This window comes from Scyliorhinus canicula, chromosome 7 (genome assembly GCF_902713615.1).
Source record: "Scyliorhinus canicula chromosome 7, sScyCan1.1, whole genome shotgun sequence".
NCBI classification, from domain to species: Eukaryota; Metazoa; Chordata; class Chondrichthyes; order Carcharhiniformes; family Scyliorhinidae; genus Scyliorhinus; species Scyliorhinus canicula.
Window position 1 is genome coordinate 104,574,317 of NC_052152.1, and position 23,169 is coordinate 104,597,485.

Here is a 23,169-nt window from a genome sequence, read left to right on the forward strand (position 1 = left end):
ATTGGATCATTCCATACCAAAGTCTCTGACCCCATCTGGGGTGGCCAGAGCACTAACCTCATTTGTAGAACGGATTGGTGGGGTAGACCCGTGACGTTTTCTGCATCCAAATTATAAATAAATGTATTTCTTTCTCTCTCTCTCTCTCTCTCTCTCTCTCTCTCTCTCTCTCTCTCTCTCTCTCTCTCTCTCTCTCTCTCTCTCTCTCTCTTCCCCCCCACCCCCCAAGTGTCCACTGTGCTATCCCCAAATTGAAATCTTTCTTGGTTGATAAGGCCCTTCTCCCTTCAGTGGTGGCAAGAGAATATTTGACAATTGCCATCTTGGACCAGGTTTGATTCCCGGCTTGGGTCACTGTCTGCGGAGTCTGCCCACCCCCCTCCCCCCGTGTCTGCATGAGTTTCCTCCGGGTGCTCCGGTTTCCTCCCACAGGTCCCGAAAGATGTGTTGTTAGGTAAATTGGACATTCTGAAATCTCCCTCCGTGTACCTGAACAGGCGGCAGAATGTGGCAACTAGGGACTTTTCACAGTAACTTCATTGCAGTGTTAATGTAAGCCGACTTGTGACAATAAAGATTACTAAAATTAAATTAAATTAAATTTAGGCTTTGGTTTTGGCTCTTCCCAACGCCCAACTTGGAGACTAGACACCACATTGATGTCTAACAACCAATTCTGTGAGAGTGTTTGTCTGCTGCCACAGAAGAGTTATTAAGCTTAACAAGCCGGAATCAATCTCTTCTATGTTCTGGGAGACACTAAAGGCTGTCACAAGGGGGGAAATTACCTTGCGTAAATGCCACACGATGAAAACGGAGAGATTGGAGCGACCGAGACTGGTGGATTCTATTTTGGAAGTTCACCGCCAATATTCAATTGCCCCAATGCCGAAGCTACTGACGCAAAGGAAACAATTGCAAGTCTAATTCAAACTGATATCTACTGGTCAAGCTGTGTGTCGGTTACGGTATTCTAGGGGTACCTTCTCTGAACATGAGGAGAAGACTAGTTGCCTTCTGTCCCATCAGCTCAAACAGCAAACCGGCTCTCGAGAGATCCCTAGGATTCAGAACAAAGAGGGTAATCTGATTTCTGCTCCTCTTCAGGTTCAGGCGGCTTTTCGTTCATGTTACCGTGTGAACTATATGATGTTGAGCCTCCTCTGAACACATGGGTATGATTAATTTTTTTAGATGATCTACATATCCTGACCATTGAGGAAGGCAGGAGACAGGAATTTGATTCCCCCTTATGCGTGGGAGAAATACCGAAGTGCATTGGGCAACGACAATCAGGCTGCCACCACCTAGAGAACCCCTGTACCGACCCTCTCCGGGCGAATTTGACCTTCTCCAGCTTAATGAATCCCGCCATGTCATTGATCCAGGTCTCCACGCTTGGGGGTCTCGCATCTTTCCATTGCAACAAGATCCTCCGCCGGGCTATTAGGGACGCAAAGGCCAAAACACCGGCCTCTTTCGCCTCCTGCACTCCCGGCTCCACCCCAATCCCAAATATCGCGAGTCCCCAGCCTGGTATGACCCTGGATCCTACCACCCTCGACACCGTCCTTGCTACCCCCTTCCGGAATTCCTCCAGTGCCGGGCATGCCCAAACCATGTGAGCATGGTTCGCTCCCCGAACACCTGATGCACCTGCTCTCACCCCCGGAAAACCTGCTCATCCTCGTCCCGGACATATGAGCCCTGTGCAGTACCTTGAACTGGATGAGGTCAAGCCTCGCACATGAAGAGGAGGAGTTCACCCTCACCAGGGCGTCTGCCCATGTCCCCTCCTCAATCTGCTCCCCTAGCTCCACTTCCCACTTAGCCTTCAGCTCCTCTACCGACCCCTCCTCCACCTCCTTAATCACCTGGTAGATGTCAGACACCTTCCCATCCCCGACCCAGACCCCCGAAAGCACCCTATCTCTTAACCCCCGCGGGGGCAGCAAAGGGAACCCCTCCACCTGCCGCCTAGCAAACGCCTTAACCTGAAGGTACCTGAACATATTCCCCGGGGGGGAGCTCAAACTTCTCCTTCAGCTCACCCAGGCTCGCAAACCTCCCGTCAATGAACAGGTCTCCCAACTTCCTTATGCCCGCCCTGTGCCACCCCAGGAACCCGCCATCAATGTTCCCTGGGACAAACCGGTGGTTCCCCCGCAGCGGGGCCTCCACCGAGCCCCCCACTTCCCCCCCTGTGTTGCCTCCACTGCCCCCAAATCTTGAGGGTAGCCGCCACCACCGGGCTCGTAGTATACCTCATTGGAGGGAGCGGCAACGGCGCCGTTACCAGTGCCTTCAGGCTCGTGCCTCCATAGGACGCCATCTCCATCCGTTTCCATGCTGCCCCCTCCCCATCCATTACCCACTTACGCACCATCGAGATGTTAGCCGCCCAATAGTACCCAGAGAGGTTGGGCAGCGCCAGCCCCCCTCTATCCCTGCCCCGCTCCAAAAAGACCCTCCTCACCCTCTGAGTCCCTTGCGCCCAAACAAATCCCGTGATGCTGCTGTTCACCCTCCTAAAAAAGGCCCTCGGAATAAAAATGGGGAGGCACTGAAACAAAAACAAAAACCTCGGGAGCACCGTCATTTTAATGGACTGTACTCTACCCGACAGCGGCAGCATGTCTCACCTCTTAAACTCCTCCTCCATCTGCTCCACCAACCTAGTAAAATTAAGCTTATGTAAAGTCCCCCAACTCCTAGCCACCTGAACCCCCAGGTACCTAAAACTCCTCACTGCCCTCTTTAGCGGGAGCCTACCAACCCCCTCCTCCTGATCTCCCGGGTGTACAACAAACAGCTCGCTCTTGCCCAGGTTCAACAAACTCAGCAAGAATCTCCATCACCTCCGGCATTCCCTCCACCGGGTCTGCTACATACAGCAGCAAGTCATCTGCATAAAGCGACACTCGGTGCTCCTCCCCACCCCGCACCAGACCCCTCCACCTCCCTGAGCGCCAAGGCCAGAGGCTCAATTGCCAACGCAAAAAGCAAGGGGGACGGGGGGCACCCCTGCCTCGTCCCACGGTAGAGCCTGAAGTACTCTGACCTCCTCCCGTTTGTCACTACACTCGCCATCGGGGCCTCGTACAGCAACCTCACCCATTTAATAAACCCCTCCCCAAACCCGAACACCTCTAACACCTCCCACAAGTACCCCCACTCAACCCTGTCAAAGGCCTTCTCCGCATCCAATGCCACCACAATTTCCGCCCCTCCTGCCGCTGACATCATTATCACATTTAGCAGCCTTCGCACGTTAGTGTTCAGCTGCCTCCTCTTCACAAAACCCGTCTGATCTTCATGTATCACCCCGGCACACACTCCTCTATTCTAGTGGCCAAGATCTTCGCCAGCAACTTGACGTCCACATTCAGCAGTGAAATTGGCCTATATGGTCCACACTGCAAGGGGTCCTTATCCCGCTTCAGGATCAGGGAAATCAGCGTCCGTGACATAGTCGGGGCCAAAACACCCCCCTCCCATGCCTCGTTAAAGGTCCGAACCAACAGGGGGCCCAACATGTCCGCATATTTCTTATAAAATTCAACCGGGAACCCATCCGGTCCCGGCGCCTTCCCCGACTGCATATGACCAATCCCTCTAACCAGCTCCTCCAACTCGATCGGCGCCCCCCAGTCCCTGCACCTGAACCTCCTGTACCCTTGGAAATCGCAGCCTGTCCAAAAAGCGCTCCATTCCCCCCCCCCCCCCCCCCCCCCCCCCCCACCGGCGGCTCCGACCGTTACAGTTCCCTGTAGAAGTCCCTAGAGACCCCATTGACCTCTGCCCCCGCCGCACCACATTCCCACCCCTATCCTTCACTCCACCAATCTCCCTATCTGTGTCCTGCTTGCGAAGGAGACTCTTAGACCGCTCCCTGCGCCTTCCTCCACTGTGTCTCCGCCTTTCTGGTGGTCAATAAATCAAACTTGGCCTGCAGGCTACGCCGCTCCCCCAGCAATCCCTCCTCCGGGGCCTCCGCATACCTCCTATCTACACTCAACAGCTCCCCCACCAGTCTCTCCCTCTCCCCCCTCTCCCTATGGGCTCGGATGGAGATCAGCTCCCCCCTAATCACTGCCTTCAGAGCCTCCCACACCATCCCCACCCGGACCTCCCCAGTATCATTGACCTCGAGGTACCTCTCAATACATCCCCGGACCCTCCTGCACACCTCCTCATCGGCCAACAACCCCACGTCCAGACGCCAAAGCAGGCGCTGGTCCCGCATCTCCCCCATCTCCAGATCCACCCAATGCGGAGCATGGTCCGAAATCGCTATAGCCGAAAATTCGGCATTCTCCACCCTCGGGACCAGCCCCCTACTCCGGACAAAGAAATCGATACGGGAATAAACTCTGTGCACGTGGGAGAAAAAAAGAGTACTCCCGAGCCCTCGGCCTCCCAAACCTCCAGGGATCCACTCCTCCCATCTGGTCCATAAACCCCCTCAACACCTTGGCCGCCACCGGCCTCCTGCCTGTCCTAGAACTAGAACGATCCAGTAGGGGATCCAGCACTGTATTGAAGTCCCCCCCCCCCTCAATGATCAGGACCCCCACCTCCAGGTCAGGAATGCGGCCCAACATACGCCTCATGAAACCAGCATCATCCCAATTTGGGGCATACACATTTACCAACACCACCCTCTCCCCCTGCAGCTTACCGCTCACCATCACACATCTGCCGCCACTATCAGCTACCACCTTAGACACCTCAAATGCCACCCTCTTCCCCACCAGGTTCACCACCCCCCCGGAGCTCATACCTTTATTAATGGACATGTTTAACGACTCACAGTCCAGTGGTTCGCTACCTGACCCTCACACAAGCCTCAATTTCTTTGCTCCTCAAAAGGGGACAAGGACCCAGTAAAATGTGGGCCATACATTTCACTTTTAAATACGGGCGTTAAGCTGCTGGCTAAGGTCCTGTTGTCCCGGCTGGGGCATTGTCTCCGAGTTATATCAGGGTCAGACGGGCTATGTAAAGGGCCAGAAGTTGTCGCCCAATGTTCAACGTCTCTTAGACATTGTCCTGTTTCCCCCCTCCATTTATCCAGAACCTGAAGCCACAGAGTCTTTGGATGCAGAAAAAGCATTCAATAGGGCGGAATGGAACTATCTACTTGAGATTCTGGGGAGATTTGGATTCGGCCCTGAATTTGCCTCCTGAATTAATTTATTGTACAATGCCCCGAAGGGCAACATTTGTTTCACAGTGTTTCACAGTAACTTCATTGAAGCCTACTCGTGACAATAAGCGATTTTCATTTCATTTTCATTTCAAATTCAGTATTTCCAGAATACTTTCCCTTGGGCAGGGGTACAAGATAGGGATGCCCTCTTTCTCCACTGCTCTTTTTTCAAAGAAAAGTATTTTTATTCAAATTTTTGACATGTTGACATTTGAAAAACATTACAACACAAAAATAAACTCAACACAAACCACCCTTCCCCCTCCCCGCCCCTCAAACAGTTGACGGTAGCTCGTTCTCCAAAATGCATAATAAACAATCCCCATCTCTTGTGGAACCCCTCATTCGCTTTCTTGGGGCAAATTTGGCCTTCTCTAAATGCACAAACTCTATTAGATCCCCTGGCACAGGGAGAAGCTACCTCCACCCAACAAACCCGACTGTGAGCGATCAGCGAGGCGAAGGCTAAAACATCTGCCCCGCTCCCACCTGCAACTCCAGAAGGTCTGACACCCTGAATATGGCCCCCAGAGGACTGGACTCCCAAGTCCAAATGCTGAATCCTTTTCCGTGACCACATCCGCTCAGTGTATGGAGCATGGTCCAAAGTAACGATTTCAGAATACTCTGCCTTCCCCATCACAAAAAAATCAATTCCTGAATGTGTACTGGCGAATGAAACAAATACTCCCTACCCTGCAGGGTCAGCGAACGTGGCTCGGACCTGTCGACCTTTGCCTTCGGATCCAACACTGTACTCAAGTCCCCACCCGGTATTAACTGGTGTGGATCCAAATCCAGAATAGCAACCAGCATCTTTTTCATGCTTCCTACGGCGTCCCAATTCGGGGCATAAATGCTAACCAACACCACCAGCCTCACTTCCAATGTGTCCATTAATATTACGTCCCTGCCTCTCTGGTTAGCCACCACCCCCTCCATCTGACACCTCACTCCCTTACCCATCAGAATCACCAAGCCCAGGCTCAAAGCCAGCGTGGAATACCTGACTCACCCACCCCTTCCTATGTCTCACTGAGTCTTTCACCCTCAAATGGATCTCTTACAACAGCACCACATCGGCTTTCAAGCTCTTCAAATGCGAGAAAACCCGCTCGCTTCACCTGTCCACCCAGCCTTTGTATGTTCCACGTCACAACCTGACTGGGGATCTCTCGCCCCTCCGATCTCCACTGCTCTTTGCCGTAGCTATTGAACCCCTCTCTATATCGTTGAGGACATCTAATCTGTAGAGGGGTATTTGTCGGAACGGAGTGGAGCATCGGGTATTGCTTTATGCAGATGACCTAATTTGTTCTACAGACCCTGCTCCCTCTGTGGATGATGTAATGAAGATACTCACCATGTTTGGTATCTTCTCTGGTTACAGGCTGAATGTAAGTAAGTGTGAGTGTTTTTCAGTGAATCTACTGGCTAGAGGAGCTCAACTTGGTTCATTGCTGTTTCACCTCTCTAACTAGTTTATGTTTCTTGGAGGTCCGTGTAACCCATAACTGGGCATTATTTCACAAATTGAATTACTCGAGCCTCATCAGTAATGTCAAAGCAGTTCTGCGGAGGTGGGGTAGCCTCCCTTTGTCCCTGGCAGGAAGGATCCAAACAGTTAAAATCAATGTGCTTCCTAGATTTCTTTCAGCGTGTCCCCATTTTTTTTTTTTTTTTGGCCAAATAATTTTTTATTGTAGTCAACAAATTAATTTCTGATTTTTTTAATGGGCAGGTAAGTGTCCCAGAGTTCGCAGCACTCTGCTTCAGAGAGACAGGGATTCGGGACGGTGGCACGTTAGCACTGCTGCCTCACAGCGCCAGGGACCCAGGTTTGCACTTTCTCCCAGTGTCTGCATGGGTTTCCTCCAGGTGCTCTGGCTTCCTCCCACATTCAAAAGATGTGCAGGTTAGGTGGATTGGCCATGCTGATATAGCTCAAAAAGGTTAGGTGTTACGGGGACGGGCAGGGGTTTGGGCCGAGTAGGGTGCTGTCAGAGCAAGGGTCGATGCAGACTCGATGGGCCAAATGGCCTCCTTCTGCACTGGAGGGATTCTGAGAGAGGTTTGGTCCTCTCGAATTGTTTGTTTTATTATTGGGCTGCCAACATACAGAAAATTCTGCAACGGCTAACTACCTTGATTTGATTCGGGCCAAATGGAGGCTTGGTCACCCACCACAACCTTCTCTCTTTGCGCCATAATTACTGCACTGCTGCTCTTTTCCCCGCAGGTTTTTCCCCTCATCCTGTGGTGATTTCTTCCTTCAGGATTATTGTCATAAGTAGGTTTGCATTAACACTGCAATGAAGTTACTGTGAAAGGTCCCTAGTATTTTGGAGGTCTCCCACACCACCTAGTCCTAGTGCATCTGCCTGACTGTGTGACTTGATGCCATTTCTACACCTGGAGAAAATTAAGAATGTCATCAGGATATCGGTGGGGAGGTGGCTACCATTTATTTCATTTTTTTGAGGACCTAGACACTGTCAATTGAGGGTTTAGCTCATAGTGGGGTTAATTTGTCTGTTACAGTTATTAGGAAAATGTGTGTGTGTATACAATTTTTTGACTCTGTATTTAAATTTTTTGGTTGTTTGGTGATATTGTGGTCATTGTTTTTGAAATTCAATAAAAAAATTTTTAAATGCTATAGAAGCAAAATGCTGGAAATCTGAAATATTGCTAATGCTGGAAAAACAGGTCTGGCAGTATCCGTGGCAAGAGACCTCTGCAGAGGTGTCATGCGGACTTGAAATGGTAACTTTTTATGTCAGTCAGTGATGGTTCTTTTTTGTCACTTTTGCTAATCTGGGACACTGAAGTCAATTGTAAAATGTTAATCTATATTCCAACAATTAATTCAGCAGGGACTGTCAATTATGTTCAAGACCTTCTGTCTCAAATTTGTTGACTTTAACTTGTTGACTGGATCTATAAGGTGGAGCCAATTCCTACTCTGCTGTTGCCTAGGATTTAACGAAGACAGAAATTTTCAGTTTTCTGCACCAGCCAATGAATGAAAGGGGTAACAAAAACAGTATCCTAATCGGGCTGTATTAAATGTACTTTGCACTGCACTTCAAGAAGACATGCCATATGACCGTTCCTGTATTCTTAATTTACGGTGGATTTCCCACTTTAGTTGATTCTGAAGATAGATTGGATTATTTACATAGTCTGTATTCCAGAGAGCTATTCTGACCACTACCTCGAGGGAAAGGTAATGCCGTGACCAGAGTAAAAGAAACCCCTGCTTTTTCAAAGGAGTGACTGATTTTGAAGTTAATTGTTTATGATCTTATGGTTTAAACGTTGCCGTCCTACTGGTTGGGAAATTTAGCTGGTAAATCCTAAGCAACAAGGACCATAGATGCGAGTGCTTAGATTTTTCAACTTGCGTGGCATATCTTGAAGATACTCAGGAAGACTATATTGATCAGGCATGGAAGCCTGAAATAAGGGGACCAGCAGGTCTATCAGTAACTACAAAAGGAACAGGTTTTGTTTTCGCGCTGAGCTAGCAGACCTGCGTAAATCCCAATTTTTTTTTTGTGAGCATTCAACATGTTTCCCCGTCTGGTGAATAGTTTGGTCTTGCATACTATCCTCCCACCCTACAATTATGCTCTTTTCTAGGAGAGGCAATTAAGAAGAAATTGAAACAAGCTCCAAGAGTCATCATTGTCTGTTATGCACTTGACCTATCATTCTCCCCCTGTCCGTTTCTCTTGTGAACATGCCACACTCTCTTTTCAAGGATGATCACAAACTAATTAACTTGCGTCATAGATGTTGATTTCTGCAAAAGAAGATAATTCCTGTGATCTGACCAACTGCGCCAACCGATTTTGGAGGATTATATTTCCAACTTTTGTTTTCCTCCTTCTCTCAGGTCTTTTTTAAGTGAACAGTGTATTAGACTAGCTTTATGCATTTTGTCTTTATTGATTGTACAAGTCATGTTGTAGCACTGAATAGCAAGTAATGCCCTAGGTGTGTCTGGTTTGGGTCTGCCAATGATGCATCAAACCTACCCAGATAGTGAAACTAAACTGATTTAATTTTCAATGGCACTGGCTTGTTCTCGGATCACATTCTTTCCTTGCCTGTGTGCATGTGCTATGGGAAACCGTTGCATTTTTTGGATATAGTATGATCGGAATTTATTTTATACCCATAAAGTTGTGACACACAATTTGAGTGACATCATTCAGCAGGTTCAGTAAAAGCTGCAGAAGGGATCGGCCTGTAATCTTAATACTTATTTTGGCAATGCAATTTTTGATGTGGATTTTGATGTATGCTGCAAACACTGATCACAGATTATTGGATTGGATTTGTTTATTGTCACGTGTGCTGAGGTACAGTGAAAAGTATTGTTCAGCGTACAGTCCAGACAGATTGTTCCATACATAAAAAAAACATAGGGCATATATTATCACCAATAACTAAAGAAGTGGTCAGGACCCTTTACAGTCGGGCCTTTACCAACACCAGCTTTCTGCTTCAAATAAATTAATTGTTTCCTTAAGCACGCCTTGGGCTGGATTTTCCGCCCCACCGCGCCACATTTCTGCCTCGACCTGCCGGCGGGATACTCCGTTACGCCGGCTAGTCAATGGGGTTTCCCATTGTGGGGCAGCCCCATGCAGTCGGGAACCCCCCCCGGGCACCGACAAAATGGAGAATCACGCCCCATGTCTCTCAAACTGAAAACTGCACTATTTGGCTCTGTGTTGTGCGAGTGCAACTGTGGTGTGGTGATGAAACACAATTATTGTAAATTGCTACTGGGTCTATGGTGAATGTCCACTACAGCCCCCAACTCTTACTTGTAACATTTTCTACAGGCTTAAAATACTAATTATGTTTTTACAATTGTAAATTTATAGAATCTGATGAACATGGTAGATTGCCCCTTGTCCAAAAGGTTAGGTGGGATTACTGCGTTGCGGGGATAGGGTGCGGGTGTGCGTCTGGGTAGGGTGCTCTTTAAGAGGGTCCATGCAGATTTGATTGCCTCCTTCTGCACTGTAGTGATTCTATGATTGTGAGGTGCAAGTGTTCATTACCAATGCAGAAAACTGAGATGACTGTTGCACTGCACTGTTTCCCTACTCTCCTTGGCTATATGCTGAATTTACGGTGCTACTCTAGCATATACCATCTGTTTATTGGATTTGTTGTATGTGGCTGTGCTACTGGCCTCTCATGAAAGCTTATTTTGATGTTAAAAGGGCAGTCAGAATATCAGCAACTTAGCATCTTGGTAACAATGAATGATGACTTGGGATGATGGTGCTCATCATCTTCCGCAGTTATAAAACTTCTCAACCAGATATGAGACACCTGCAGACTCTTATGGATATTAAAACTCGGTTTTCAATGTTGTGAGGAAAGTTCCATCACTCAACATAATAGCATGATTTATACTAGAGTTGACAATTCATCACAGATTCCCAATCGCATCTCAAGTGTACTGGCCTATTAAGGAGGGTATGCCTTCATGAGTTCTTGATCTAAGGTTTCTATCCCATGAGTTTTTGAAATAGCTCCTCAGATCATTTTTGAGTAAATTGCATGCTTTTTATTAACTGTGAGTTACCGTGACTTCCAAAGTAATATTTTAATCCTGCGGTCCCTCTCAGCACACATTCTATTAAGGTTTCTGTCCCATGAGTTTTGAAAATGCTCCTAGGATCATTTTGAGTAAATTGCATGCTTTTCATTTTACCTGTGAGTTACCGTGACTTTTGAAGTAATATTTTAATCCTGCTCTCCCTCTCAGCACACATTCTATTTTTGGTATTGACATTTATACACTTCAGGTTTCATTTTATTACGATCCCAGACCATACCCCAACAGTGGCGGGACACTGGACTGAAACCCTAATATTTTAGCTTATTTGTTAGACTGTGTGGATCGCTCCAGGAGATTTTACATGAAGAAATAGGGCTTGGTTATTTTTGAAACACAACTTTATTATGAATACAATATTAAACTTTTTTAACTTCACACCTGAAAAGAACAGCTACAATTACCCCATAAACGCTACTACTCAATTTGCCATCAAACAACTAGAAAAGAAACATAAAATGAATCTATCTTAAAAATCAGCATGGCATAGAGTAATACATGCATCACAGAAAGATTTGGGCTCCTGCTAGAACCTCTTCTGGCTGAATATCTTCAAAATGCTGGTTCACCTGGCTTCTTTCAGCTTCTTCCTGGTCCCCAGACAAGACTGCTCTGCTTTGCATATTAGTCTTTCGTAATTAGAGATCTGAGAGAATTGCGGACTCCGCATCAGGCAGATCAGAATTCAACTCCTTTCTCTAAAAGCTGCCACTCTAAAGCTTTTCAAACTGTGTATCTGCATTCCTTGGCTCCACCCAGCAACTACCTCATCTCCCCAAACTAAAAAAATAAATTATCCCTGCAGGCTGCGAAGCACATTGACACCTCAGAAACTTTGCCAGTCAAACCACAGTCCATTACCCAGACTGAAAAACACATTTCTTTATCAATTTCACCTTCTGGCTGCTAACAGTACCCAGGCCCTGCAAAACAGAATTTTAAAGAATGAGACCACTGCAGTCAAACACACTAACCCTAGGCTTTTAACCATTAAATTGCCCAATACTTAGAATCCAATAAAGTCTTCCGGTCATCACCATATTGCCAGATAAGGTCGTGATGTGGAGTAACCAAGAATGCTTTTAGACTTGGTACATATGGTAGATTTGTTCCTAATCCATGGAGCTAGCTATTCTTGGGCCTCTTTCTGCTCAAGTTATGTTTCAAAAAAGCTGAATTTCCTCGCCCCTCGGAACTAAGCATTCGGAAAGAAAGGCACTACTTGAATTTTTGCAACTAGGCAGCATGTTGCAAGATGCATTGGAGAATGTTTCTCCAGCTGTAAGTGTTGTATCTGTTGTGAACAAAAATTTTCTTCAAAAGATGAAAGTACACCTGCCCTTGTACTCGGATCACTCACTGAAGGTGATGATGTCAGTACTCAGTCTCCTCATAATTTTCCCCCTCCTCTGGGTCTTGTCTTGACATGAACGCGATTCTGATGCAAATTGAGGTTTCTGCCAATCCACAAACCTGTGAGTGCTAAAACCGGTTCCGTTGCAAGCTTGGGTGTGTAAAATAGGTAGCAGGTAAGGCAGCATTTTTTTTCACAAAAGCCATAAAGTATTAATTAGAGAGAAGTAATTTTTCCTCACATTTGCCAAATAGCCTCTGCAGATCAGGTAATTAAAGGAAAAGATTAAAGTGCTATATAGAAGGTGGAATCAGAAATGAATCAAGCTTTTCTGAACGGGCCAAGTATCCTTCAACTGTCTCCCATTATTCATGCTATTTACTGTAGTATGACTACTCCGTCCTTATCCATAATAGTAACAATCAAAATAAAACTCCTACTGTTTGCCATTTCCTTTCTGTGGCAGGTTCTGAGTGCTGGAGTCAGAATGTTAATGTGTGCGGGGACACGGTTCCATTGTCGTGTATGTTACTCCAATGTCTGATTAGTTAGGGGTGTCACATGATGGTCATCGTAGTATGTCACAATAAGGAATTGGTACAAATGTATCGGAGTTTGTATTGCATTTTTACAAGTAAACTAAATGGTTTCTATTTGTTGCCTGTAGCGCAGCTAATTTGATCATTGCCTTTCCCTTTCAGATTATGAAAATATCTTCTATTTATTGAAACTAGTTCAAGGCAGTTTGGAAACCCGGATGGTGTTTGTGCAGAATGTCATTAAAGAGGCAGCAAGGTAATTTCTTAATTAATGATAAAATGGCATTTCGCTGAGATTCCAAATGGCTAGCAAGTCCATTAAATCTTAAGTGAATTATTAAATGCACCCAAGTTGAACAATTTTGCATTTGCAGTAGCATAATCAAGATTTTTTTTGAACAAAAATATCTTGTCCCATTCATAAACGGCTAATCTGTAGTCCTGTTTTATTTTAAAGCCATTTATGAATGTTTTATTGTTCCTCCGATTTGTGCCACCTTATTTATTTCAGATCCTTTTTAGGAAATGGTATAAATTACTCACAAAACAATGAGGAAGTAAAACATCTCATATCTCATCTGGTTTTCTACAGAAGTAGAATTTTGAATTCACTCATCCTTCTAAATAGGCCTTAATTCCAATTTGTAGTGTGGAAGAGAGAATTCATGTATACTGTTCTCTTCAACCTCAAGTTAGTCATGCCTATATCAAATGTGTGTGATTCAGTATCATTCTGGATTTTTTTCCTACTTCCAGTAGCATTAGAGGAACTTCTTTGTTTAACCTTTTCCCCATGATTGATATTTTAAAGCTCATGAGTTTTAAAAATTTATTTGCAGCATTTTCATTGACTCTATACTGCAGCTTTCAGTGTTTGAAATCCTGTTGTACATGTGTTTTATTGGCCAGACTTGTTGAATTTGTGGTGGGCTGATTGAAGTCCATTTGTGTCACCTTGATCTTGAGTCTCAGGTGCCATATTTAGAAGTTGCACCAATTATCACCAAATAGTTTCTGCAGTGGAAGTTGTACTGGCCATCCCATGCATGTATAATTCTGTACAATATGGCATAATTCCAGACTTTTTTGTTACTGTTGATGCTTGAAATATTGCAAATCACGGTCTTGGCCCACTTAACATCAGCGCAAAATTGTGAAACACAGTTTCACTCAAATGCTACGTATAAGCAGACTTGGCTGAAGCTGAATTATAGCAATTCTACCCCAAACCTCAAATTGTATTATCCGTAAAACATCAACTGAGTATCTTTTCAACCTTAATCGGTGGGTAGGTACAGGAACGTAGCAGTGACCTTGATCTGAGTACACGTGTTGATATTAAAGCCAATTTTTGCAATATCTGATCTTTGAAAGTGAACAATTTTTCCAAGATCATGTTTCTTGTTAAAGAAGCCTTGATGCCCATCAGCCAGCTACATTGGCTATTGTGCTTCTGACTAGGTTCTTGGCCCCCTTTAGATCTTGGGTGCAGCTTTGATTCAAATCATAACTTCGATAATCTTGCACAACCTATTTTCTACATTAATGTCAAATGTGGTTGGCATAGTTTATCATCCTGGTGTGAAATAAGTGTTTCCAAATTTTGAAAAATGGTTCGCTGAAAGGTTTTGACACCATAAATGCATCAGTAATGTCCTGCATTCCATACTGTTATGTTGATGCGTTTCTTCCTCAGCTGAAGGCAACACACCTGCTCTTTTATACTTTACTTCCCCCTTTTCAGGCCCACACATCCCCGCTCCTCTCACCCACACAATAAGATCATCTTTCTGGCTATGAAGGGCCCTTTATATTTCACAAATTAAGAGTGGCAGACCTTCGCAGGTGAAACAGGTGCCACCAAATATTGTATAAGGGACAGAGTACATGAGTATACATTATGCAGAACAAACAAATGGTGTAGTTTACGATTTATACCCATGAGGTAATGGCACAATATGTGAGTAAAAGCACCCAGTAGTGAGAAAATTCCCTTTTGACCACTCAGAAATGTTGCAGTTATTTCAATTACCAGGACAGTAATGTTTACAACACTGTGAACAGATCCCCTTCCAATATTGGAAATGTATGTTCAAGTTCTTTTTTCTCATTCGTTCATAGGACATGGGCAACATTTATTGCTCACTTATTATTGCAATAATTGTCCTTGAGAAGGTGCTGAAATGCTGCCACTTTGAATACAGCTGGATGGCTTGCAAGGGCAGTTAAGAGTTAACTACATGTTGTGGATCTGGACTCACAGGCCAGATCAGTTAAGTACAACACATTTTCTTTCCTAAAGGACTTGATCCAGAGGGATTATTATGGCAATCCATTAATTTTGTGTTTTTAAAAAATTTCCAGTTTATTTAACTAATAGTATTTAAATTCTGCCATGGTGGGATTGAACTCAAATCGCCGGATGATTAGTCCAGGCTACACAGTCACTGGTTTAGTAATATAACCACTACACTACAGTCCTCGTATGTTGGAAGTATTTTCAAAACTATGCCATCAATTACTAACAGATCTACAGTCAACGTTCTGCACCCCCATTAATTACAAAGCCAACATTGACAATCAAGATGGTATTGTCTCTGGCTCATTCTAGATTTCCACAAGGAATATCTGTAACATAAACTAATTTGCAGCACACAGATGTGCCACGCTAGTAATTAATACATTTTTAATATTGAACACATTCATTCTCTTTCCAGCTGAAACAGCATAACATAACTAACCATTTCATTTCTCACAGCATTTTTGGATTACCAAGTGAGCATTGCTTCCAGAACCTGATAGTCTAGATGAACTGAAAGGTCCCACTATATCAATGATCAGGGGTACCAGATCATTTAGGTTACTGCCTGCTTCTCTGGCAATAATCATAATGCTTTTATTTTATGGCATTCTTTTGTGCCAATGCCATTTGAATGTGACGATGAATTGTAAGGACCCAGGTGAACGTCTTCAGTCATGGCTAATGCACTTCTTTGCCTGAGGCATTGATCAAAACAGAGTACCATTGTGAAACCCATTCAGACACTACTTTCTTTCTCGAGCATACCACTGAGATTTCAAGCAGCATTTCAAATATCTCTTGGATAAAGCTTTGCAACATCACTTGCTAGAGACTTGATGAGCGTTGTCAGCTACATGTCTCACAAGTTTGCAAATATGAGGAGGCCTAACCATGAAGAAGAGGAATGGCACTCACAATGAAAGCCAGGGTAAGATACCGACCATGACCAAGAGGATGTTGCCTAAGGAATATATTTGCAGCTTGTAAGATTCATGTGATATAGAACATAGAACAGTACAGCACAGAACAGGCCCTTCTGCCCTCGATGTTGTGCCGAGCCATGATTACCCTACTCAAACCCACGTATCCACCCTATACCCGTAACCCAGCCCCCCCCTTAACCTTACTTTTTAGGACACTACGGGCAATTTAGCATGGTCAATCCACCTAACCCGCACATCTTTGGACTGTGGGAGGAAACAGGAGCACCCGGAGGAAACCCACGCACACACGGGGAGGATGTGCAGACTCCACACAGACAGTGTCCCAGCTGGGAATCGAACCTGGGACCCTGGAGCTGTGAAGCATTTATTTTTTTTTTTAAAAATAATTTTTATTGAGAAATTTTGATTTTATACAACATTGACGCACCTTAGTAAAATACCGAAAATAACAATAATATTAACAATCATATACATTCGCCCCATCCCCATGAACAACCCAGCATTTTAACAACAACGCAAATTAACACACTATAAAGTTACAGAATAAACACTACAATAATGCACCCCCCCCCCCCCCCCCCCCCCCCCCCGGGTTGCTGCTGCTATTGACCCAGTTACCTATCTCTGAGCCAGGAAGTCCAGAAAAGGCTGCCATCGTTTATAGAGCCCTTGTATTGATCCTCTCAGGGCAAATTTGACCTTTTCCAATTTTATAAATCCCGCCATGTCACTGATCCAGGTCTCCACACTTGGGGGCCTTGCATCCTTCCATTGTAACAGAGTCCTTCGACGGGCTACTAGGGACGCAAAGGCCAGGACACCGGCCTCTTTCGCCTCCTGCACTCCCGGCTCTACCGCAACTCCAAAAATCGCGAGTCCCCACCCTGGTTTGACCCTGGATCCAACCACCCTCGACACCGTCCCCGCCACCCCCTTCCAGAATTCTTCCAGTGCTGGGCATGCCCAGAACAAATGACCGTGGTTCGCAGGACTCCCCGAACATCTGGTGCACCTGTCCGCACCCCCGAAGAACCTACTCATCCTAGTCCCGGACATGTGGGCCCGGTGCAGCACCTTAAATTGGATGAGACTAAGCCTCGCACATGAGGAGGAAGAGTTGACTCTCTCCAAGGCATCCGCCCAAGTCCCGTCCTCTATCTGCTCCCCGAGTTCCTCCTCCCATTTAGCCTTCAGCTCCTCCACTGACGACTCCTCCACCTCCTGCATTACCTTATAGATGTCAGACACCTTCCCCTCTCCTACCCACACCCCCGAAAGCACTCTGTCCATCGTCCCCTGCGAGGGCAGCAAAGGGAATCCCTCTACCTGTTGCCTAGCAAACGCCTTTACCTGCAGGTATCTGAACATGTTCCCCAGGGGAAGGCCAAATTTATCTTCCAGTTCCCCCAGGCCCGCAAACCTCCCGCCAATAAACAGGTCCCTCAATTTGCTGATGCCCGCCCTTTGCCACCCCCTGAATCCCCCATCCGTGTTCCCCGGGATTAACCAATGGTTGCCACCCAGTGGAGCCTCCATCGAGCCCCCTGTTTCCCCCCGATGCCGTCTCCATTGTTCCCAGATTCTTAGGGTCGCTGCCACCACCGGGCTCGTGGTAAACCTCTTAGGGGAGAGCGGCAACGGTGCCGTTACCATGGCACCCAGGCTCGTACCTCTACATGACGCCATCTCCATTCTTTTCCACGCCGCCCCTCCCCCCTCCATCACCCATTTACGCACCATTGACACATTGGCTGCCCGATAGTACCCCAGAAGGCTGGGCAGTGCCAGCCCACCTCCATCCCTTCCTCGCTCCAGGAACACCCTCCTCACTCTCGGTGTCCCATGTGCCCACACAAAACTCAGAATACTGCTAGTCACTCTCCTAAAGAAGGCCCTGGGGATAAATATGGGCAGGCACTGAAAAAGGAACAAGAACCTCGGAAGCACTGTCATTTTGACGGACTGCACCCTCCCCGCCAACGACAATGGCAGCATGTCCCACCTCCTGAACTCCTCCTCCATCTGATCTACCAGCCTGGTAAAGTTATGCTTGTGGAGAGTCCCCCAGTCCCTGGCCACTTGAACCCCCAGGTACCTAAAGCTCTCCCCTGCCCGCCTAAGCGGGAGCCTACCAATTCCTTCCTCCTGGTCTCCAGGGTGCACCGCAAACACCTCGCTCTTGCCTAAGTTTAATTTATAACCTGAGAAGGTCCCAAACTCGGCTAGTAACTCCATCACTCCCGGCATCCCTCCCACCGGGTCCGCCACATACAGTAACAGGTCGTCGGCATACAACGACACCCTATGTTCCTCTCCACCTCGCACCAAGCCTCTCCACCTCTCTGAATCTCTCAATGCCATCGCCAGCGGCTCGATTGCCAGTGCAAACAACAAGGGGGACAGGGGGCAACCCTGCCTGGTCCCTCGTTAAAGCCGGAAGTACTCCGACCTCCTCCTATTCGTGGCCACGCACGCCATCGGGGCCTCATATAGCAGCCTCACCCATCTAATAAACCCTTCACCAAATCCAAACCTCCCCAACACCTCCCATAGGTACCCCCACTCCACTCTATCGAAGGCCTTCTCCGCATCCAGTGCCACCACTATCTCTGCCTCCCCCTCAATCGCCGGCATCATAATGACATTCAGCAATCTCCGCACATTCGTGTTCAGCTGCCTTCCCTTCACAAAACCTGTCTGGTCCTCGTGCACAACCCCTGGCACACAGTCCTCTATCCTGGTGGCCAGGATTTTTGCCAGCACCTTAGCGTCCACGTTGAGGAGAGATATGGGCCTGTATGAACCACACTGCTGGGGGTCCTTGTCCTTCTTTAAAATTAACGAGATCAGCGCCCGTGACATCGTCGGGGGCAAAGTCCCCCCCTCCCACGCTTCATTGAGTGTTCGCACCAGCAAGGGGCCCACTAGATCCACAAACTTTTTATAAAATTCCACCGGGAACCCATCCGGCCCCGGTGCCTTCCCTGACTGCATCTGCCCGATCCCCTTAACTAGCTCCTCCAGCTCAATCGGCGCACCCAACCCCTCCACCGTCTCCTCCTGCACCTTCGGGAAAGAAAGCCCGTCCAGGAACCTCTCCATTCCCCTCCTCTCCCCCGTTGGCTCCGACCGGTACAGTTCCCCGTAAAAATCCTTGAAGACCTCATTCACCTCTACCCCCTTCCGCACCACATTCCCACTCTTGTCTCTCACTCCAGCAATCTCCTTAGCCGCATCCCGCTTACGCAGCTGATGAGCCAGCATCCTACTCGCCTTTTCACCATGTTCGTACACTGCCCCTTGTGCCTTCCTCCACTGTGCCTCCGCCTTTCTAGTGGTCAGCAAATCAAATTTAGCCTGCAGGCTGCGCCTCTCCCCCAACAGTCCCTCCTCTGGTGCCTCTGCATACCTCCTGTCCACCTCCAGCATCTTTCCCACCAGTCTATCCCTCTCACTCCTCTCGCTCCTCTCCCTGTGTGCCCGGATGGATATCAGCTCCCCACGAATTACTGCCTTCAGGGCTTCCCAGACCATCCCCACCTGAACCTCCCCCGTATCATTCACCTCAAGGTACCCCTCAATACTTGCCCGGACCCTCCTACACACCTCCTCCTCCGCCAACAACCCCACATCCAACCGCCACAACGGACGTTGGTCTCGCACCTCTCCCATCTCCAACTCTATCCAATGCGGAGCGTGGTCGGAGATTGCAATCGCCGAATACCACGAAGAAATCTATCCGAGAGTAGACCCTATGTACGTGGGAGAAGAAAGAGTACTCGCGTGACTCGGCCTCACAAACCTCCATGGATCCACTCCACCCATCTGATCCCTAAACCCTCTCAGTACCTTGGCCGCCGCCGGCCTCCTACCCGTCCTAGAGCTGGACCGATCCAGTGAAGGATCCAACACCGTATTAAAGTCCCCCCTATGATCAGACCTCCCGCCTCCAGATCCGGGATCCGTCCCAACATACGCCTCATAAAGCCCGCATCGTCCCAATTTGGGGCATACACACTAGCCAGTACCACCTTCTCTCCTTGTAGCCTGCCCCTAACCATCACATACCTACCCCCCTTATCCGCCACCACCTCCGATGCCTCAAACGGCACATTTTTCCCCACCAGAATCGCCACTCCCCGGTTCCTCACATCCAACCCCGAGTGGAAAACCTGCCCCACCCATCCCTTCCTCAGGTGGGTCTCCTGAAGCATTGCCACATCTGCCTTTAGCCCCTTCAGGTGAGCCAGTACCCTCGACCGCTTCACCGGCCCATTCAACCCTCTCACATTCCAGGTGACCAACCGGATCAGAAGGCGTCCCGCCCCCCTCCCCCGTCGACTGCCCGCCCCAGGCCAGCACCCCCTGCTCGACCCCGTCCCCATAGCGACAACCCCTCACCTCTGTCCCCCCAGCCCCCACCAGCTCCTTCTTGACCCTACCAGCAGCAACCCGGTATTCCCCTTTCCCCCCCTCCCTTCCCCCCCAGGCTAGGAACCCTCCCAGCCGCGAACCGTCCTCCATTGTACTTCCGTGGGTCAGCTAACTTCTGCTGACCCCGGAAACTCCCGCCAATAGCCCGACCCCTCCCGAAGTGGGATCATCCCCCAATCTATCCCTCCTCCTGGCACCGCTCCAGCGCGGGGAAGAACCAGTTAAGGCCCCGCCTCCCCCGTCACCATCTCCACCCCCCAGCCCCGCAGCACGGGAAACCAGAGGAAAGCCCGCGCTTTCGCCCTGCCCCACCACACCCTTCTGACGCAGCTCCCAAATATCAGCCCCACTCCATACCCCCACTCCGGCATAGAATACAACATACCCCCCCGACCCTCCCCTCAAGATACACAGCCCAAACAATGTCCCACAGCACAAAAACAAAAACATAGCAGAACAACCCCTCCGTAAATAACCATATCAAAATTGCAAAAGTACTAAAACAAGAAGAAAACAACAGAAGAAAAAGAGAACACAGCAACAGCAGAATCCAGCACTAATATCTTACAGCCGACCTCGCAACCCCCAACCCCTAGTTCAAGTCCAGTTTCTCCGTCCGCACGAAGGCCCACGCCTCCTCCGGGGAATCAAAATAATAATGCCGGTCCGAATAAGTTACCCACAGGCGCGCGGGCGGCAACATTCCGAACTTTATCTTTTTTCTATAAAGCACGTCTTTCGTCCGATTAAATCCGGACCGCCGCTTAGCCACCTCCGCACTCCAGTCCTGGTAGATCCGCACTACCCCATTCTCCCAATTGCTGCTCTTCACCTTCTTGGCCCAGCGCAGCACGCACTCCCGATCACTGAACCGGTGGAACCTCACCAGCACCGCACGCGGGGGTTCATCTTCCTTGGGCCTCCTGGCCAGCACCCTGTGCGCTCCCTCCAGCTCCAAGGGCAGATGGAGAGATCCGGCCCCCACTAGCGAATTCAGCATTATAGCCACATAGGCTGTCAGGTCCGATCCCTCCAGCCCCTCTGCAAGGCCCAAGATCCGCAGGTTTTTCCGCCTCATGCGGTGATCCAGCTCCTCAAAGCGTTCCTGCCACTTCTTGTGGAGTGCTTCGTGCCCCTCCACCTTACTCACGAGGACCACGGCCTCCTCCTCTCGTTCAATGGCCTGCGTCTGCAACTTCTTGATGGCAGCACCCTGGGTGGACTGAATCTCTGACAGCCTTCTGTTTGTTTCCTGCAGAGAGCTCAGTACTTCATCCTTGAATTCTTTAAAGCAGCGCAGGAGATCAGTTTGTTGTTTCTGGGCCCAGAGTCTCCACCCCTCTGGAGCTTTGTCAGTGGCCATCTTGGATCCCTTCCCCCGTTTTTTCTGAGGAGCTGCTGCTGTTTTTTCCACCTTTCCACTCCGAGTTCGAGTCATGGACTGCAGGGAAAGTCGTTCAGCACACCTTCCCCCACCGGGAGACGTCGAAAAATTTCCGTTTTGGGCTCTCAAAAAAGCCGAAAAATCTCTTTAAAACGGGAGCTTCCAAATGTGTGGCTTACTGATCCATCACAGCCACCGGAAGTCCGCTGTGAAGCATTTATGCTAACCACCATGCTACCATGCTGCCCTCATGTCCATATGTCCACACACATGCCTGAGCCACACCTTCAGTGAACCCATAGATAATTTAATGATGCAAAATGCTTGCCTAGCATTGTGCCCTATAATGTTCAGCTGCCATCCATAAACATTTTTTATGCTACAACTTGATTTCAACAGCCTCCGAAAGATTGTAGACAAGTATTTTTTAAAATTACACACACATTGTACAAAACTGTGCATTTGAATAGCCCCTTTGATAGTAAAACATCCAAGACACTTACAAGAATGTAAGAACTAGGAGCAGGAGTAGGCCATATGTCCCCTCGAGCCTGCTCCGCCATTCAATGAGATCATGGCTGATCTTTTGTGGACTAGGTTCCATTTTCTGGCCCGAACACCATAACCCTTAATCCCTTTATTCTTCACAGGAGTTTCATTAAACAAATTACAGAAAATCATGTAAATCACCATGCATAGTCAAAGAATAAAAAAAGTGGCAAAACTTATTTGAGAATCCAAAGCTTAGGACTTCTTTTTGATAAATGTTTTTATTAGGTTTTTTTGGTATATATAACAAATATAAATAGGAACAGAACAATGGGAATTATGCCGGAGAGCACCTAGGCATCGTGATCGGTTTTCACTATTTACATGGATTTATCACAGTTTGTTTCTTTCCGCTCTTTTGTCCTTTCTTCGCAGTGTTTGCTGTGGCCTTTGTGGTCCCCTGTATTTTGCTCCCTGCCGTTTTTTCCCCCTCTTTTCTCCCGACTGGTTCCCATTGGTGTTGTTCCTGCCCTCCTCCCTTTTGTCCCCGGCTCTCCTGTTGGGTTACGTTGAACTTCCCTATTTCCCCGGGTCTCCTTCCCCCCCCCCCCACACCTCTTCCCTTCTGTGTTGTGACAACTCTCTCTTTGTCTTTGGCTACTTAGCTGTTGGCCACAAATGGGTCCTGGAACAACTCAGTGAATGGCTCCCACGTTCTGTGGAAGTCCTCTTCCGACCCACGGATGGCGAATTTGATTTTGTCCATTTGGAGAAATTCTAACAGATTGGCCAGCCAGTCTGCAGCTTTAGGCAGCGCTGCTGACCGCCAGCCGAGCAGGGAGGCAAAGGCAAGAGCGTCGGCCC

General features: G+C 47.9%; 1 protein-coding gene across 1 annotated transcript in view; it reads left to right on the forward strand.

The window, feature by feature from the left end:
- ints6 (integrator complex subunit 6) overlaps positions 1-23,169 on the forward strand; it is a 180,695-nt gene that overhangs the window by 141,889 nt on the left and 15,637 nt on the right. The window contains exon 17 of the mRNA XM_038802588.1: positions 12,915-13,008. Within this exon, the coding sequence (XP_038658516.1) occupies positions 12,915-13,008 (94 nt within the window). The remainder of the gene's footprint in view (positions 1-12,914; positions 13,009-23,169) is intronic.